Below are 21,110 nucleotides of genomic sequence, written 5' to 3'. Positions count from 1 at the left end.
GGAAAGGGGGAAGAAAGAAAGGAAAATGAAGAGGGAGGGAAGGAAGGAAGATTATAATGAAAGGGAGGGAGGGAGGGTCTGAGGGAAATCCTGCCTTAGCACTTGGCTACCAGCAGCTCTGCTGCCCTTTCAGCATCCTCCTCCTCCATGTCTCCTCCTCCATCCCATCCTATTGCTAAGGATGCTTTGATTACAAAGCCAGGTCTCCTCTTATGCCTTCCTGCACACACCATGAGCAACCTGGCCAAGGAGAGTGAGCACAACAGCAGAAACCTCGAGGAGGTAAATGCAGCCAGGCAACTCCTCGGGGAAGTGGGGATGGGCTGTGAGGTCCTGGTGTCCTGGGAGTTTGAGGGCCAGGCTGAGCACTTGCCTCCCGCTGCCTAGGCCTCTGGATAGCCTACACTGCCATCTGGGGGTCCTTCGCATGGCCCGAGAGGGACAGCGAGGCTCCTCTGGAGGACAAGGGTTTGGCCCTCTCCCTAGTCTCGCCTTCGTCTGCTGGATACAATGGATTCCCCCAGGTCCGCCCAGGCCACCAAAGGCACCCACGTGAATGATATTGAACTGGCCATGCCCATGCCCAGCCTAGCCATGCCCACCCAGCCCCCCATAGTCAAACACAACCCTGATGCTTCCCTGAATAAAATTGAGTTTGACACCTCTGCACATATATCACTCCAAAACTGCATCTACTTTTTGGAGAATCAAAGACATCAAAAGCACATCTATGCTTTGCACAAAAGGGGAGTAATTCTTTTACAGATATTTAGTAACTGTTATTACTTTTCAACAAAATATTTATGAAAGGTGTCAACTAAAAAAATACTTCTTTGGTCTTTTTTTGTTGCCAGCAGAAAGGGAGTGGGGAATGCTTTAGATAATTGCTAGGCAGCCAAAGCTGTTGGCGCACAAGATTATTAGTGGAGAGCATGATTGATGACTCTTGGCTATGGATGTGTCTCATTGGAGAATATACATCCAGGGGGTGAGGGGATGACCAGGGTCAAGGGTGAAACGAATGATGTTATCGGCTGCACCCAGATAATGCTGACATGATCACTCCTAATAAATAAATAAAAATTTACTCTGAGAGATGCGGCTAGAGACTTATGATTTGAATGGGGGTGTATTGGCAGAGCCTTGACAAAAGACCTCCCACTTTAAATAGATTTTATTTTTCAAGTTTAATTTTTATTTAAATTAATCTAATTTTGCTTCCAAACCATTTCATTTTTTTGGATTAGGAGACACTGAAGATAGGTAATTTGACATATTTAAGTTACCATTAGTTAATTTATAAGAAAGAAGCAGATTTTAATGACATAATTAAAGAAATAAACAAAGAATAAACAACAGAGCTTTTTAAAAAAATCAATAAATTGTGAGAAATTCTAGAAATGTTCTAAAATTGCACAATAAATGGCAAGAATGTCCTGTGTTAAATTCAGATTACATAATAAATCTGTTCACTTGTGTAAAAACTGGATTACTAAATTAATCCAAGATAGCTACATGCCAAATTAAAGTAAAACAGCAGAGATTTGTGACATAGATTAGAAGATTTAAACTTTTTTTTTGTATAAAATAAATCCTGGGCCATGAAATGTAAACTCATGCTGAAAGATGGTCCTGTATTTGCAAAGAACAGATAAAAAAAGCAAAAACAGCAAATTTGAACTTTTTATCTAAACTGCAGGAAATTCATGATGCACTGGTATTGAGTTCCAGCATAGATATTTGCTGAGATGCTGTTTGTTTTCATGTTTGTGTTCATAATATACCTGACTGATTGTATAACATGAGTGATTATTATTTTTTAGAATGTGACAAGTATTAAAGTATAAAAGTATATTTAAATCACTTCCCTCCTGTTATTAAATTTCCCTGCAGTAATACTGTAGCCTAAAAAATCAAGAAGCTGTTGTCAAACATGCATATGTAGTCATGTTTTGATTTCTTACAATTAAAGCATTTATATTAGATGGCATTAGCTGTCATGATTATATCCCTTCTCTTCTATACTATCTTGAAATCTCCTATGTACTCTCAAAGTGCTCAGGTTCTCTGCTAGCTTTTATCTTTCAATTTTTAGAGTAGAAAAGAGAACTGGCTAGAAGAAAGAATGTTTACCACTTTTAGTTTTTTTCTCACCTAAAACTTTCTTTTACATACTGTATACAGACACGATTTTAAAAATGTAATACAGATGCACCTAACTTCTTGTGTCACGTTCTTATGCAGATTAAAATGTCCCTCAATAATAGCAGGTCATCAGACAGCACCTCCAAACATGTTATGCTAAAATAAATGGATGGTTTGGATCCACCAAGGAAAACCCTGTGTTGGAACCAAAGCTCTGGCTGCTGCTACTGGTATGAATATTGGAATGACCCAGTCACTTCTGTTCTGGGTTCAGTCCGGACTCACTCCCTTGCCCTGGGCACATGCATATATCCTTATTATGGGCAATGCTTTCATCTGTCATTGGATCATGCAAGCTAACAAGCATAAATCTTTGCGTACCCGAAAACTTCAGTTAATATAGGATTTGCAATGTACGCTGCCAAGGTCCAATCACCAGAGTCCTTCCCCCCCCCCCACCCCCAGAATTCATTCAGGGCTTGAATTCATTTGGAATTAAAGATAGAACTTGGCTCAATGTAACATAACTCAATCATGTTTTATTCTGTCATCAACACAAACCCTTGAATTATATACAAAATGTTTTGCAGTCAAGCCATTCTGCTTACCTGGGCTTGACTGCAAAACATTTTGTATATACAATTCAAGGGTTTGTGTTGATGACAGAATAAAAGACATGTGGGACGGATGTAGGAAGGGCTATTTCACAATTTAAAATATCCACAAATTAATGACAGACTGAGACCTCCTTACTGAACAGCAGAGAAGACAAAATTCAGCAATTCCCCCAAGATTAGATCTTTGACCAATTGATTTAACACATATATGCTGCTTATATATTTGGGCTCAATCTGTACATCTGAAAATATTTTAAAAGCAGCAAATAAGATACTTTAGGATTTACTTTAAAATGGCCAGCTTATACAGTTTTTACATTTTCTAATTTGTAGGTAAGCTTTTTAATATTTTGTACAAAAAAAATTGTAGCCTTTTTCTAATATTAATGGATGTCATGATTATAAGTTTGCATGTGAAAAGCAGCTGAAATTAATTACACAGTTGTCAAGTACATTTCTTGCAATATATTAGCTATATTCACAAATTTATTTTTCACAGAAATTTATATCGCCATAGACCAGGAGTCTTCAAACTTGACAGCTTTAAGACTTGTGGGCTTCAACTCCCAGAATTCCTCTTCCAGTCATGTTAGCTCAGGAATTGAAGTCCCAAGTCTAAAACTTGCCAAGTTTGAAGACCCTTGCCATAGACTGTACAGTATTTGAAGTAATTAATTAATTGTGGAGTGACAAAGCTTCAGAAGTAAGTGCTGTGTCAAAGGTCTGTATAAAATGCATTTTTCAATGTAAATAATATGAAAATCATGTATTTGATTTGATGCACTTGAAGTTCCACATAAAACAGAATAATTCCCGAGCAATATAGCTTCAAGTTTAAATCCTAAGAGCCACAATTACACACTCTTGCATAAACGAAAAATGTATAAAACATTGCTAAAACTTTGTACTGGGTATCCGTGCCTCCCTATACTGTTTATTGAAAGAACATTTATTTTAAAATTAAAGTATTATATAACACAGACAAACAAGCAAATAAGCTATAAAGAAGTCTGAAGCAAAACCAAAAATATTAGATAAGGATATGTAGGACATTATTTGACATACAGAGACTATTAAAGCACTATTATTAGTTGATGATTTGTTGGTTTTGGAGGATCCTTTAAAGGGAATTAAAGCATTAATGGGAAAATTAAAAGAATTTGATACATCAGCAGATTTTAAGATTAATAAACAGAATACGGTTAAGAAAAAAATATCAAAATAGAGGATCAAACAGAATTGATAAAAATGGGATTTAAAATTGAGGAAAAAAAGTCAAATATATGGGTATAAAGATGACAAATGCGAATTAGATATTATTTCAAAATAATTAGTTTGAGACATGGAATGCAGTTAAAAATAATTACAATTGTTATTATTGGGATAATTTTCATGATAAAAATGAATCGTTTGCCTAGAATGATTTTTTTCAGACTATATTGATTTTACAACTGATTAACTCTTTAAAGAATAGTGGAAGGATATATCTATGTTTGTAGGGAAGGGAAAACACCGTGTGTTAAATATAAGGTCTTACAAGATGCAAAGAAAAGAGAAGGAATGGGTTTCCCAACTTAAAATTGTATTTGCAGCTTGCTGTTTGGTTTGGATGAAAGAGTGGGTGTTGCTGGGAAATAGAAGACTTGGAATTAAAAGGACATGACCTAAGATTCCGATGACATGGATAACTGTTGCACAATAAAGTCAAGGTTAATGCAAATTTTAAGTGTAGATTATGTAAGACATGCAATTGAGAGTATGGAATAGATACAGAAATAAAGATGAGAAATAACAGACAAACACAAATGGCTAACATCATGAAATACTAGAATTCTGTCAAAGGGAATTCAAACCAATATCAACTGAAGGCAGAAGGACATAGTTGTTAATAGTTTGCCTACTTACAGGTTTAAGAAAGATTCAAAGAATCTTTATGAAGCTGAATATTGTAAGACTGACAATAAACAGAATTGAAATAGAATTGTATACAAATGATGTACATATGATTGCTAAAATGTGTAAACTTTACTGAAATCTGAAACGGAAGAATAAGTAAAACAATGCTTGATAAAATTCGTTAAAATTTTTCACTGCACTATAAAGCTGGAACAATGGGAAATTATATGATTAAAAAGATATATAGGAAACATAGAAGTTTAAAAAAATACTCATACAATGTTTACTTTACATACTTCTGAGTGGTGGCTAACCTTTTTGGGCTCCTGTGCCAAAAATTGTGTGCGCGCTTGCACGCTCGCATGCCAGCACCCAGAAGGCAATGCACACCCTCCATGCCCCCTACGCATGCGTGCACAATCCCCACCACCCCACCCCTGCTGCCCCCTTACCTGCACTGGACCTCATAGTTAATTTTCAGTGGGTTTGAGGCCTTTTTCAGCCTCCCAGAGGCTTGAGGAAGGCTTCTGTAGGCTTTTGCAGGCCGAAAACTAGGTATGTTTCATCACTTCCGGTATTTTTGGAAAAATAGGAAGTGACAAAACAGGGCTAGTTTTCGGCCTGCAGAAGCCTTCCTCAAGCCTTTGGGAGGCCTCAAACCCGCCGAAAATCAGCTGTGAGGTGCACGCATGTGCAGTGAGGTAAGTTTGCCTGTAGCTCAGGTGCCAGCACAAATGGCTCTATGTGCCACCTGTGGCACGCATGCCATAGGTTCACCATCATGGTTCTATCTGATACTTAGGACAATAAATAGAGATGTTACTAACCAGATGGCATCTATTTTTTAAACTTTTTTTTAATGATACCATTTAACTACTGTATTAAGCTCAACAATCCTGATTATTAACTACTGTTTTCTTGACTGATAAGTGGGTTCTTAAGTCCTTCTTCTACTACATATGGAATATTTGCTCACTAGCACATTACACAGATGACAATTCCATCTTAAATATGAAGATTTCTTAGTTATGGGCCATCAATAGCCTTTTTTTGTGTGGCACACCTGTGAGCCAAGTATGTAAAGAGCTAACATGACAGCTCAATGTCAATGTCAATCTGTAACCCAGACACTATTTCAATTATGTCCCTATATAACCTCAATCCATACAGATAGATTGGTAGATGCACACACACAAATGATGTACCTATCATCCTGCATATGATTCTCAAGTCTAAATACAGTAAAAAAAAATGTATGCCATCATTTAATATACAGTGCTTTCTAATTAATAGCATCAATAACAACTAAAAGACCCAAAGAATACTAGCATTACAACAAACATGTATAGAACTTAGTCTACTGTTATTCCTAAAATCTTTTCTTTGAAGCCACTGTCATCCCTCCTCCCAACAAGTAGACTCCGAGATTGGGAATCAACTGGAAAGGAAGGCTAGGAGTACTGTCATTGAAAATTTGCCACAATAATGAAACTCACAAGTCTGATTGTGAAGTACCTCTTCCCCTTCTTATACCCATGTATTCAGGAGGTCTGTATCTGAGCCATTGCCACATGCGATACTTTCTGACTCGTTTGGATTTAAGTTATGCTTTCCAACAGATCTGGCCTATCTTCATCAAGGTCATCTTCACACTTCACACTTGCACTCTAAAAATATTCTCTTTTTACAGAAATTTCTTTCCCAAGTAAATCTCCCTACAGGAGCACAAATCAAGCATCTGTCCTTTTATAGTATGATGATGCATTTATACTTGCTCACAGTTCTTCCAAACATTTAGGTTAATTTTTTTCCAAGGGACAGAGATTATGGGTACAAAGGAACAAGAAGGCATTCCTAAATTATTATGCTCAGAATTTTAATACAGTCATGTATTCAGGTTTCATAAGATGGATAGTATTATAATAAAGTATTTTCAAATGTGAATATTTTTGAAGCATTTATAAGCATCTCCACACCTTTTATTTGCAATAGTATTAAAAAATGTTTCAAAGAACATAAATTGATTCAGTTAAGCCATTATTTAACATGAAAATACAAGATGAAGTGAAATCACTTTGCTATCATAATGTTCAATCTATTTTATCTTTGATTTGCATAATTTGCTTTGGCTGCTAAGCAACAAATCAAATGTATCTTGATATATTTCCTATTTAAATGCATTATGTATTTCCTACAGTCCTCTTTTGCAGAAAATACAGTTGCAGAACAGCTGCTTTTGGAGCAGTAATAAAGGCTTTATACTGGCTACAGTATATGAAAAATCCAGAGAAACCATTTTTGCTATCAACAACTTTCTGTCATGGACCAGAGCTGCATACTTGATTGTTATCCAGATCAATAATTGAAGTATAAGTTCAAGATGAACATGACTATCTTGAGAAGACCATTTAAATCACACTGGATGTGTTCTAGAATCTCTTTTAGAAAAATATGGAAGTGGGTTTTGAATTGACTCCTAAGCCTAAACCTAAAGTTTGGTCTTGGTTTTTTTTTTTTTAATAAATTTTTATTGGTTTTTAAAACAAACATAAACAAACAAAACATAAAAACATCAGGCCATCTTCCACATATGTACATACAGTGTGCTGGTTGGTTTACAAATTGTTTTGTGCTTCCATTTCGTAGTCTTCAATTACAAGTACATTGTATATGATCTTGTATTTTCAATCCAATATTAAATACATTGGTATCATTATTAATCAATCATTTGACTATACTTTTATTCATTCATGCTTTAGGAAATAATCATATTTTACTTTTTGTTTTATGACAATTCATATTATCATCCCAAATCTATCCTAAAATCATTTTGTAGATATAATAAGGAAAGAATACATCTTTATATATTTAGTATTTTCTAAAAGTCTACATATTTCATTACTATACTTTATTGTCTAACCATTGATAGAATAGATCCCAAACTTTATAAAATTGTTTATCATCCTGTTCTCTAATTTCAAATGTCAATCTGCTCATTTCAGCACATTCCAATATTTTCTTAATGATTTCTTCCTGTGATGGTATTTTCTCATTTTTTCAGTTTTTAGCAAATACAATCCTATCCGCTGTTAATACATTTACAATCAGGTATTTCAAATCTTTACTACATATTTCAGGTAAAATTCCCAATAAAAATATCTCTGGTTTCAAATCTATATGTTTTTTTGTCATTTTTTCCAACCACGTGTGGATTTTAGTCCAGTATTTTTTAGCATCCGCACAAGTCCACCACATATAGTAATATGAGCCGGGTGTCTGATGACATTTCCAACATTTTTCGGATTTATTCTTGAACATTCTTGTCGGGGGGAAATGCCACCTGTAAAACATCTTATACAAATTTTCTTTATATGCTGTTGACATTGTCATTTTATAATTTTGAGACCACAGTTTTTGCCATTTCTCTAGATCAATCCCATATCCAAAATTCTTCCCCCAAGCAATCATTGTTTCTTTAACTTGTTCTTCTTCTAGTTTAATTTCTAATAAATATCCATACAATTTTTTAATCACCTTTTCATCAGTACCTGTCAAAATCTTATCTAAATCAGTCAGTTTATCATAGAAACCTTCTGTTTTAGAATCTTTATCATACCTTGAATGTATTTGCACATATGAAAACCAATTCATCTTTATACCTTGTTCCTCTAGTTTTTGTATAGATTTAAGTTCACCCTTTTCATTCAATATTTCACCATATCTAACTGTTTGTTCCTTTTTGTATATTATAGGATAAGAAAATGCTTCAATAGTCGATAGCCAGACTGGAATTTTCAAATAACATTGTCTTTTAATCTTCTCCCAGTTTAACCACAGAGACTCCCGTATATAATGTCTTCTAAAGTACCCCTGTGTTTTAGTTTCTTTATACCATAAAAAAGCATGCCACCACAACAACAGATCATGTCCTTCTAATGTCAACAATCTAGTATTTTTTAATGCTATCCATTCCTTAGCCCACATCAAATTTGTAGCTTGGTAATACAACTCCCAATTAGGCAAACCAAATCCTCTTCTTATTCTAGCATATTGCAAAAGTTTTAACTTTATTCTCGCTTTCTTACCTTGCCATATATATTTCAACACAATTTTATTTAAATCTTCAAAATAGTCTTTTCCAAGCCTAATTGGAATTGTTTGAAACAAATATAAAATTCTGGGTAATATATTCATCTTGATTGTTGATATTCTCCCTATTAATGACAGTTGTAAATTTTCCCATTTCGCCAAATCTAGCGCTATCTGCTGCTTAAGTTTGATATAATTATTCTCTTTTAGTGTACTGCATCTTGCTGTCAAGTATATCCCCAAGTACTTGATCTTATTCATGACCTGAATTTTCAATAGGTCTGCCAGTTCTTCCTTTTGTCTTGATAGCATATTCTTTGTCAAGATCTTTGTCTTATCTTTATTTATTTTCAAACCAGCCACCTTTCCATATGCCTCTATCTTTTCTATCAATTTTGATGCTGTTTCTAGTGGGTCTTCTAAAATAAAAACCAGATCATCTGCAAATGCTTGCAACTTAAATTCTTCCTTTTTAATTTTCATCCCTTTTATATTCTTTTCATCTCTAATATTTCTATTTAGCAAATTTAGCAATTTCCAAAGTTAACACAAACAACAGAGGTGAGAGTGGGCACCCTTGTCTTGTTCCTTTTCTTATATCAATAGAGTCTGTCAGTTCTCCCTCTATCATTACCTTTGCCGTTTGCTTATGATATATAGCTTCTATTGCTTGAATATTGAATTTTCTAGCAAAGCCCATCTGTTCCAGCAGTAACAACATGAATCGCCAATTCACATTATCAAATGCCTTCTGTGCATCTAGAAATATCAAAGCCATTTGTTTTTCAGGATGTGCCTCATACTATTCCAAAGTGTCCAAGATTACTCTCTGTTGCAATATACAACTGTTATAATAAATGGATGCTAAAAGTTGCAGTGGTCAACCTTGTGGAATGCTGGCTGGGAGGGGCGCTGGCTGGAGAAACGAAAGTTATGGGAGAAGGAGAAACGAAAGTTATGTGGGAGAAGAAAGTAACTGGGCAGGGCTAAGAGCAGAGGTGATAAGACCCCAGCAATGGTATAGTTTTTGTATTAGCATAATTATGTAGTTTACCTTATAAGGAAAAATTCCGTGTTCCTGCTATGACGCTTGCAAGCAACCTAATAAAAGGAGGTACCTGCCTTTTGTTCAGGGCCTTTTCATCCCGAGTAAACATTGTGTCCGTGTGTTTATTCATTTACCATGAGAGGCCCAGGGCTCTGAACTCAGACCCTGCCCGTTGCCAGGGTGTGGGCAGCAAAAACCACAACTGGTAACCCCGACGTGATTCGTGATTCGAGCCAGCTGCAGCCCAGGGATGCCGTTTCGTGTTACGGATCCCTCCCCAGGAATCTTCTGCAAAGAGGACATCCTCCCTTAGCAAAGCTGCATCTGGCTGCATCCACAGCACGACTTCCAGGAAGGAGTGTGCTGCCCTGATTCCCATATTACGCACCGGAGACCGGCAAAGCGCATCGTAAGTATGGGCACCCCAATCTCCAAGCTTCTGTCCAAGCATGTGGACGAGCTTCGATCCTTAATCAGGAAGGCGAATCACTTGCAGAAAGCTAACGGACATACTATCTATCCTCTCTCTCGCAAAAAAATTACCTCCTTTCTCCTTTATCTTCAAAAACATTGCCCCGCTTATCCAGAAGGTGGCACTCTTAAACCATCTATTTGGGAAAAAATAGGAAAATACATTCACGAGCCTCCACGAGCCCCCCCGGAAATCCTCTATGCCTGGAGAGCTCTCGTGACTGCTATCAATATTCTTTACCCCCCCTCTAAATCAATCTCTGACCCAATCCTCTCTGAATCAATCTCTGACCCAATTCCCTCTGAATCAATCTCTGACCAGACTTCGGGTCAGCTTTCCCCATCTCCTAAAAATCCCCTGCCTTCTTTGGCAGAAACTTCCACACCTCCTGCTCTGTACCCTGCTGTTCCTTCCTCCCCCCCCCCCCCCCCCCTACAACCCCCCTCACATTCCTGATGTTAACCCTATCAAATCCACTGATTCTCCTGCCTCCTTGCCTGTACGTAATACCTTTCAGGAGGCACTGATTAAAGGAAAAATAGATCCGGAGGACCTCTCTTGTTTTCCTATGGTCCTCCAAGCCCCGGCAGGAGGGGGAAATCCTGCCCCTCAATATGTCCCTATGGAATGGGATCTCATGAAAGAACTCAAATCTGCCACTGCCAAATATGGCCTTAAGTCACCCTATGTTAGAACCTTGTTAGAAAACATTTCTAATAATCATAATATTCTTTTCTCTGAATGGCAAATGATGGCTTCTATGCTCCTAACATCTCTGTTACAATTCACAATCTGTAACAAAGTCTTTTCGGGTCTCTGACGTAGGTGTCCTCCGAACGGCTGAGTGGCCGGACGATTGGCCTTTGGAAACTGCCCCAGCCGTTCGGGGACTGCCTACCTCCAACCCTTGGTTCTTCCATTACATACTAACCTGTGGGGCTGTGATCTTATGTCTCAACTTAACACAAAACTCATTATTGATTAATGGAATCTTTTGCTAAAACTCTACCATGTGTTAACACTATGTAAATAATGTCTTGCTACCCTATTGTTCTGCTTTTCCACAATTTCTGGTGTACTTGAGAAGACAGGAGTGAGAAGCTAAGATTGTTTGTTGCATGTAGATTTGATGATAAAGGTGGAAGAAGGAAGTAGAGAGATGGTTTGTGGATGTGTTGTTTGGAGGAAGGAAATGGAAGAAGGAAGGAGAGAGATGGTTTGTGGATGTGTTGTTTGGAGGAAGGAAAGAGGCTTTGAAGAGGCCTCTGGAGTTAGCTGAAGGGATTGATGTGACAATCTGGACTGAAGCTACAGGGGAAATAGAGCTGGTAATGGCATCAATTCCCTTGCTAGAAATAGAAGAGAATAGGATTGGAAATCTGAGGAAAAAGAGAAAGATGAGTTGGAAGAGGAAATATGTGTGTGCAAATTGAGAAGGATGTGTGTGTCTGTGAATGCAATGAGGGGAATTCTGGATGTTTGAAAAGTAAACTCTAAGAAAGCAGCAAGGAAAAAAGAAATGGGAGGGCGACCCCTAGTGGGCTGGCCTTTCCAGAGAACATAGATTGATTTCACCAAAATACTAGAGAAAGGGAGGGGCCATACCAGCCCATCGCTTTTCTGAGTAAAACTCTCTGTCTTTACCTTCTCAACCCACTATGGTTCACTTCAGCTCGCTCTGCTTTGTATCAAGGGACGTCACCGAGCCAAGGCTTTGCTCGGTCATGATCTTCAAGCTATACACATTCCTTTCAAACTCTCTCAATGGGACCCCCTTTTTCAGACGTCAGATGTATTGCAGGATGCTCTGGAGAATTGGATTGGTCCCATCTCTTGCCATCTCCCTTCTGACCCCCGTCTACAGCTAATTAAAACGGTACCTATTACCTTTTCCTCTCCAGTAGTTACTTTTCCACTAATTCAAGCCATCACAGTTTTTACTGATGGCTCTAAAACTCATGGTGCTTGTGTCTGGTATGATCAAGCTAACTGGCACAAGCAACTGACAAAGCCCCAATCATCGGCACAGCAAGCTGAATTAGCTGCTTTTAACTTAGCCTTGGAGACATTTCCTGAGCAACCAATTAACATCATAACGGATAGTCTATATGTCTCCCAATTGGTCTTGCACATTTTTGAGGCATATCTGTCTCCTTCTATACAACCATCATTAATGACACTGTTGCTTCGGCTGCAAATGCTCATTCAATCTAGGACCCATCCTCTATTTGTAGCCCATATACGTAGTCATCAACAACTCCCAGGTTTCCTTTCAGAAGGGAACCAGGTAGCTGATACTGCTTGTAAAGTACTTTCCATCAGTATTAAGATGCCTCAACCTTCCCCTCTAACGGCAGGGGAAGTCATAGTTATTTTCATCAAAACAAAAAGGCTCTGATTAAACAATTTGGTATTTCTTTGGAAGAAGCAACTGCAATTATACAACAATGCCCCACTTGCAGTTTGCAAGCAAAAGCCCTTCCTCAAGGGACTAATCCCAGGGGCGTAGAGGCTTGTGAGACATGGCAAATGGATGTCACTCAATTCTCACCTTTTGCCCCTTGGAAATACCTTCACGTGTCTATTGACACCTATTCAGGGTTCATAATGGCAACCCCGCAAAGGGGAGAAGCCTCCAAACATGTCATCAATCATTACATTCGCACCTTTGCATCGTTGGGACGCCCAAATGAAATAAAAACAGATAATGACCCTGCATACACTAGCACAGCTAATAGTCAAGGACAAGCCCTGATAGAGAGAGCCAACTTAACGCTAAAAACAGCGTTAGAACGACATTTGATCAAAGGGAAAAGAACCCTTAGCCTCCCGGCGATGCAAGACACTTTTAATCTCTGTCTTTATACTCTCAACTTCCTCAATCTCTCCAGCACCCCTGCTATGACGGCAGCGGAGCGACATTTTTCCTCCCCCCCTTCCCCTGATTCTCCCAAACCACAGGTATACCACCGCCAACTGCCAGACCCTACTTGGAAGGGCCCTGCTGGTCTCTTCACCTGGGGTCGAGGCTACGCAGCAGTCCAACTTCCTGACAGAACTCTCTGGGTTCCTGCAAGGTGTGTCCGCCCATATCACCGTCCACAACCAGCGGAGCCATCATCCGGAAAAGATGACAGCACTCTTCTTCTTCCTGCTTGGCTGTTCGCTTCGCTGGACTGATGGAACATCCACCAGCTTTAACGCCCATAGGCCATACAACATCACATGGGTCATCAAGGACGCATATGGACAGGTATTGAATTCAACACACTACTATGCCCAAATTGACACTTGTTTCCCACACTTACAATTTGACTTTGCTGAAATGATCCTGGGCAGAACAGCATATGCAAAAAAAGGACAGGGGACTCCAACAAGCCCAGAAGTAGTGAAAAAATTCCGCCTTTATGTCTGCCCAGGTCACGACACTTCTCCAAATCATCAACACACTTGTGGTGGCCTATCGGACTACTTTTGCAAATCCTGGAGCTGTGTGTCCACTGGTCACATCTGGTGGAGCCCTCCCTACAAAAATGACTTAATCACTCTTTCTCGTTCAAGGAAGCAAATGCCTTGCGCTGGGGAAGGGGGACCACCAGGTGCCCGTTGCAACATGGTCACTGTGAGATTCACTGCAAAAGGGAAAGCATCTACATTATGGGACACTGGAGTAAAGTGGGGAGGAAGAGTGTATGACACCGCGGGGTATGATTCTGGCAACATTTTTTACATACAACGACAAGTACACATACCCTCCTCTGGCCCTGTGGGACCAAGTGCCAAGGAAATTAAATTTTCCTTTCTACAACCTTTGTCAACAACAGCTAATCCCTTGCTGCCACTTCTTCAATCTTCTTACAGTGTCCTGAATGCTTCCAACACTTTCTTATCTAAGCATTGTTGGTTATGTTTGTCTCCCACTCCACCATTCTATGAAGCAGTAGGATCCTCACAAGCCATAAGAAATGACACCTCGGACTCTCAATGCAGATGGCACGATAGTACCACCATCACTATCACTTCTATAATAGGCCAAGGCTGCTGTTTGGGCCACATACCTAAGAATTACTCGCAATTTTGTTTAAATGTCACCACGGGAAAGTACTCATGTGATATGTACATACCTGCTCACCGACTCAACCTTAATATAGGGGCTTGGACCCAGGTATTTACCACCACAGGAGGCAATATAAACAAACGCCTCCAGGGTCAATACTTCATTCCTGGAGATGCTTCAATGTGGGCATGTTCCACGGGACTGACAGCCTGTGCCAGCGGGGATACTTTAATCAAGCAGAATTCCTTTTGTATTCAAGTACAATTGATTCCAAAAATGAATGTATATGACTCAGAAAATTTTGTTTCTTTACTAGAACCTAGACAATATAACCTTAGAGCAAAAAGAGAAGTAGTAACTGCTTTGACACTAGCTGTTCTGCTGGGGTTGGGGGCTTCTGGGGCGGCCACAGGTATAGCTGGCCTTGTTACCTCTGATCAGCATTTTCGCCACTTAAGCGCCACCATAGATGCAGACTTACGCCGCATTGAACAATCTATAGTTGCTTTGCAGAACTCCCTCACCTCCTTATCTGAAGTTGTCTTACAGAATAGAAGAGGTTTAGATTTGTTGTTCCTCAAGCAGGGTGGGTTATGTGCAGCACTGAAAGAAGAATGTTGTTTTTATGCAGATAGTTCAGGAGTGGTTTTAGATTCTATGAAAGAGTTAGATAAGAGACTAAAAGAAAGGCAAAGAGAACGAGAGGCTCAACAAACATGGTATCAGGGTCTGTTCAACTTCTCCCCATGGTTAACCACCTTAGTATCTGCCATTGCTGGTCCTCTTATTCTCCTACTTGTGCTCTGTACCATTGGCCCTTGTGTTTTGGGCAAAGTTTTGGCCTTCTTAAAACGCAGATTAAGCCAGTTGGATTCCAACCTATCACGGACTCAGAAACAGGTAAATACTCTCATATCTCATACACAAGAAAAACGAGCTCTGTTAACATTCTCCTCGGATTCAGACGAAGATGAAATCATCAAAAGTGCTGGTAAGGACAAAACATGCATCCTAATGCACTTGCAAGCCTCAGACTCGGAGGAGGAGGGGGCAAGCAAGAATCATCATTAGGACAGTGTTAATATATCACCTTCCAAATAAAATAAAAACAGAGGAGATGTTGCAATATACAACTGTTATAATAAATGGATGCTAAAAGTTGCAGTGGTCAACCTTGTGGAATGCTGGCTGGGAGGGGCGCTGGCTGGAGAAACGAAAGTTATGGGAGAAGGAGAAACGAAAGTTATGTGGGAGAAGAAAGTAACTGGGCAGGGCTAAGAGCAGAGGTGATAAGACCCCAGCAATGGTATAGTTTTTGTATTAGCATAATTATGTAGTTTACCTTATAAGGAAAAATTCCGTGTTCCTGCTATGACGCTTGCAAGCAACCTAATAAAAGGAGGTACCTGCCTTTTGTTCAGGGCCTTTTCATCCCGAGTAAACATTGTGTCCGTGTGTTTATTCATTTACCATGAGAGGCCCAGGGCTCTGAACTCAGACCCTGCCCGTTGCCAGGGTGTGGGCAGCAAAAACCACAACTCTCATATTGTCTTTAATTTGTCTCTTTGGCAGAAATCCATTTTGATCAGGATGGATAAAATTATTTAAGTATTTTTTAAGTCTTTCTGTCAATATTGAAGCAAAAATTTTATAATCTGCTTTTAGTAGGGAAATAGGTCTATAGTTCTTGATTTGTAATGGATCGGCCTCCTCTTTTGGAACAAGTGTAATATAAGCTTCTGACCATGATTTAGGTATCCTCTTCTTTAACACAACTTCATTCATAACTTCTAGCAATGGAAGATTCAACGATTCTTGTAATGTTTTGTAAAATTCTGCCGGAAGTCCATCTGGGCCTGGTGCCTTTCCATTATTTTGCTTCTTGAGTGCTTCAGTTAATTCCATCATCGTTATATTGCTTTCTAACATTGTTTCAATCTCTTTAGGTATCTGGGATAACTTAGCATCCTGTAGGTACTGTTTGACTCTTTCCTCATCAATATTCTCTTGTGTGTATAGTTTCCCATAATAGTATCAAATGATTTCCTTCTTCTCTTTACTACCATAGCAAACTTGGCCTTGATCATCTATTAATTGCAATGTTTTCCTTGATTCTTTCTCCTTTCTCAATTTATATGCTAACCATATTCCTGGTTTATTTGTATCTTCAAAGTAATTCTGTTTAGCACCTCTAATTTTCTGTGCTAATTCTTCTTTTTCTATTAGACTCATTTTATGTTTGGTTATATCCATTTTTAACTTTATGTCCTTTTTCTGTGGCATTTTCTGTAGCTCTTTTTCAAGTCCTTTATACCCATCCTCTAATGCCTTAGAGGCTAATCTTTTCATGGTATTTCTTTTCCTTGTATAGTCTATTATCAAGCCTCTGGCATATGCCTTCATTGTATCCCATACATTCTGGATTGATGTATCTTCTTTTTTGTTTTCTCTAAAGAAAAAAGCCAGTTCTTTCTCCATCCACTGTGTGAAGTCTTTTTCCTTTAAAATAGTATTATTTAGCATCCATCTAGATCTTCTTCTTTGTCCTTTCCATTTAATTGTCATTGGATTGTGATCTGCCCAAGTACTTGTTTCAATATTTATTTCTTGAACATTAGTTAACAATTCTGTTGACATCCATATCATATCTATTCTGGACCAGGATAAGTGTCTATTTGAGTAGAAGGTGTATTGTTTAGTTTTAGTATTTCTTTCTCTCCATGTATCTTTTAAGTTTATTTCATCTACCATATTAAAAAAAGATTTAGGGAGAGTCTTTCTGTTTTGCTTTATTGTTTTCTGTGCTGTATAGTCCAGTTTGTTGTCTACAATTCCATTAAAATCTCCCATCATAACTATATTAGCATAGTCCAGTTCAATTATTTTCATATGTAATTTTTTATAAAATTCTTCTTGTTTGTCATTCGGGGCATAGATTGCTTTGTGTTTTCGTATTATAATCCATTATTTCCACCATTAGTATTCTTCCGTCGTCATCAGTATAAATCAATTTCGCTGGAATGATCTCTTTAATATATAAAACCACTCCTCTTTTCTTGCATTGTGTCAAGGAGGTAAATATTTTCCCTAGTTTTGGCTGTATCAACAATTGTTCATATTGCTTTTTAATATGTACTTCTTGTAGGCAGATTATATCAAATTTTAATTTCTCTAATTTATGGAAAGTTTTCCTTCTTTTAATGGCTGAATTAAGTCCATTTATATTGATTGTAATCAATTTTTTCTCTTCCATGGTTATATTTTATAATTAGGTTTGGCAGCTCTCGTGGATCTTGGTTCACATTGTTCTTTGGCTTCCTCCTTTCCACCTACTGCACCTTCCTCTTTTTCAGTCGTCATTTGGCAGTCCTCTTGGAATTCAATTAGTGAAATTTCTTTTTCTGCCTCTTCCTCTTTCCCTCTGAAAAATTCTGTATAAAATGATTCAGCTTTCTCAATTGAATCAGTTATGTATCTCTGTTCTTGCCATGCGAACACTAAACCTTCTGGAATCAGCCATCTATAATTCACCTCTTTTTAAAGTAGCAATTTGGTCAAGAATCGGTATTCTCTTCTCATCTCTCTCACTCTTCTGGGTACTTGTTTCAAAACCACAATCTCCTTGTCTTTATATTTCAATGTTTTCTCTCTTGCCACTTGCAATATTTGCGTTTTAATGGCTTCCTTTGTAAATCTGATGTGAACTTCTCTTGGTAGGCTATTTCTCATTGCATATCTTGTGAAGACTCTATAAACCTCATCTATTCCATCCATCATCTTCTCTTCAGATTTCCAAAGCTTCAGCCAATATTTCTATCATTATCTCAGCTAGATTTTGTCCTTTTTCTTCCTCTATGTTTTGGAATCTGAGATAAAATTCTGATCTGTCCATCTCCCATCTCAGCATACCACTTTTATCTTGTTCAACCACAGTTAATCTGGTATCAATGTCTCCAATCTTCTTATCTCTTTGTTTATCTTCTTCTTCAATTTTTAGTAGTCTCTCATCATACTTCATCATCATTTGTTGGATGTTCTCGACTTTTTCATCAGTTTTCCCTGTTCTTTGTTCAATGTTCTCTGTTCTTTGTTCGATGTTCTCTATTCTCTTTTCAATATTCTCTGATCTTGTTTGAATGTTTTGAATTCCTTGCATAATCATCTGCAGGGTCACTTTTTCTTTTTCTTATTCTTTCTCTTGCCTTAACATTGTCTGTATTGAACGTTGTCCTCCAGATGGTGGAGAGGAGGAAGTAGAAGTTGAAGAACCAGGAGCTGTTAATTTCCTACTCATTTCAAACAATTCAAAATCTTCAGGTTCTTCTAGACCTTAATCCAATTGTGAAGTAACCAATTGCAATTCCAAATAAAAATAGTAGGGAAAAACAAGCCAAATAGTAATAATAATAAAAAAAGAAAAAATAATTTCTTCAGGTTTTTGTATACCTTAATCCAATCGATTAGTTAGATAACAATGAAAATTCAAAAATGAAGGAAAAAACCATAAACATACACAAAGGAGAAAAAGTTGTAAAATCCTAAAAAAAATGGCAAAATGAAGAATAAAAAGCTAAAAAAAGGAAAAATTCTTCAGGTTCTTCAACACCTTAATCCAATTAAGAGGTCTCAAATATAAAAGGCTGCATAAGAGAAAAAGAAAAAAAAGCCAGGAAGATAAAAAGAAAGAAAAAACCAGTATTGGAGGTAGATGGAAAAACAAAAGTACTAGAAAGGCAAAAAGAAAAAAAGGCTACTCCCTTAAATAAAAAAGGAAGCAAATCATTAATACTAAAACTTTTCTTTTAAAATAAAAAACAAACGTAAAAAATTAACTTCCAAAGACAAGCATTAAAAAAAAAAGCAAAGACAAATTCCAAAGAACTAAAAATCTAAATAGCTATTTCAAAAAGTAAACTGTTGAGGAGGGGTAGCACAGCTTAGGAAAAATCAAGAAAACACACTGCACTTTGTTTAGTTATCCAAGGCTCTTGTTATAACACTCTTCTCCAGAAACTTATCACCTTTTCTTTTCCTATAAACTTCAACACCAGACTCCAACTGTTGATAGAAACCCAGAAGAGCACCTGCAGTAATACTCTCCCATGCTCTTCCCTTTATCTTATAGAACAGCAATGTCCTTGAAAAGAAGTCTCAGTTCTTTCTCAGCTTTGTCTGGTCACAAGAGAAATAGAGTATTTCCAAGCCACTAGTTGGCAGTGTTACAAAGTTTCTTTGCTTTCACTTTCCCCCTCTTTTTCCAAGCAAAATGCAATAAGAATTAATAAAAAAAAGAAAAAGATATTTTAAAAAAAGAAATAACTAAAAGGGAGTCTCTAGCCTAAAATGATTAGAAAATCAAAAAGGAGAGAAAAAAATAGATGGAAAAGAAAAAACCAGTCCAGTTTCAAAATATAAGATCATGTATAGAAAATCCAACGAGAAAAAAACATTACTTTGACATTCCTCTTTAAAATCGCCGCTTAATCACTTCTGTCAAAACTTTTACAGATTCTTTCTTTTCCTTAGGGTGTCCTTTCAGATCTTAGAATAAAGAAAAAGTTCTCACCAAACCGGCACACTCTCTCTTTCTGTTCTCTTCCATTTCGGAGCTGTCCCAACTTCAGCAGCTTTAATGGCTTCCTCTTTGCCGCTGGCAAGAAGAGCTTCTCCTGGATCTACCAGGGACTTTGTGGTGTCCCTGGGATCGACAGGATGCGCTCTTCACTTTCACCATCTCTTCAGGGTTTAGATCCGATAGGATTCCAGGAGCAAGATATCGGCAGCGATCTCAGACTACCAAGATCGCATGCCGATCGTCGCAGCCTCAAGTTTGGTCTTGTTAAAGTTGAAGGCTTTAGTACAGTGATCCAACCTTTTAGCGATCTCAGCTGGGCGCTCCAAGATCTTTGCATGGAGCCGTGGCGATCGTGAGCTTTTGGGTAGAAATGGCTTTCAGAAAAGCTCACCAGCTGCCATCTTTTGATGAAAAGTGCTCCGAGCTTTCCGGAAAGCTCACGGAGCTATCAAAAGTGGTCTTGTTAAGAAACATGTTGAAGGCTTTAGTAGAAGCATGCTATGCAATCAGAAATAAATTCTTAAGTTCACTTAGATTTATTTTATAACTGAATCTTAAAATAAGCAAACACATTCATTCTTCTTTTTACAATATAAAAGCCAAAAAGCATTCATATATTTATTTCTTAATCAAGCACGCATTTCATAATTGTCCAGTTTTTATTTTTACTGAAAGAAATTTAAATCTATATTACATTCAGATTATTTCAAAATGGAGCTCAAGATAGCAAACAACCATTTTCAAAAAATCCAAAAATGTAAAACTTAAAAATCAAGATAACTTTGTTATCAGAATGCAGGCACAGAGAAACTATGAGTCTTTGTATTCTGAACTGAAATATCTTAAGTAGTCAGTTCTAGACAGTATGAATAATATACCGTATTATTTTTTTAACCAGATTCCCTTAGCCAGTCAATGATGCCAGGACAGTGATATGAGCTTTACAGTTAAGTTTCTTTGTGGAAATAATTATGATCTGCTGAACCATCAGAAATAGGATAACAGAATGCTTGCTTGTGCATTGATCCTTATCTTCCTGAATTCACAGATATACCATTTTTTTCCAGCTGGGTATCATTAGCCTTGATAGATGACATGCATTTGAAATCCTTTTTGAACTGTTGGGACATCTAAAATTTTGCTTATTATTTCCAGACTAAGTACATTCTATCAGAAATGGGAGCAGAAAGGATTCAGAAATAAAAAATGTA

General features: G+C 37.7%; 2 protein-coding genes across 3 annotated transcripts in view; one reads left to right on the top strand and one right to left on the bottom strand.

Moving 5' to 3' along the window:
• Positions 1-21,110, bottom strand: part of WASF1 (WASP family member 1) — a 71,260-nt gene that overhangs the window by 36,388 nt on the left and 13,762 nt on the right. The gene's annotated exons all lie outside the window — the stretch shown is intronic.
• On the top strand, positions 13,398-15,395 carry LOC148132930 (MLV-related proviral Env polyprotein-like). Its single transcript, XM_087949858.1, has one exon. It carries the CDS (start codon positions 13,398-13,400, stop codon positions 15,393-15,395), a length of 1,998 nt encoding a protein of 665 aa, XP_087805984.1.

The sequence above is a fragment of the Notechis scutatus genome, chromosome 1 (genome assembly GCF_049901735.1).
Source record: "Notechis scutatus isolate UNSWTSFEM ecotype Mainland chromosome 1, rNotScu1.2, whole genome shotgun sequence".
Lineage (NCBI taxonomy): Eukaryota > Metazoa > Chordata > Lepidosauria > Squamata > Elapidae > Notechis > Notechis scutatus.
This window is presented reverse-complemented; position numbering and strand designations above follow the sequence as displayed.

Bases quoted from the DNA above. Each gene is read 5' to 3' on its own strand.
- LOC148132930 (XM_087949858.1), top strand. From the start codon at position 13,398: ATGACAGCACTCTTCTTCTTCCTGCTTGGCTGTTCGCTTCGCTGGACT.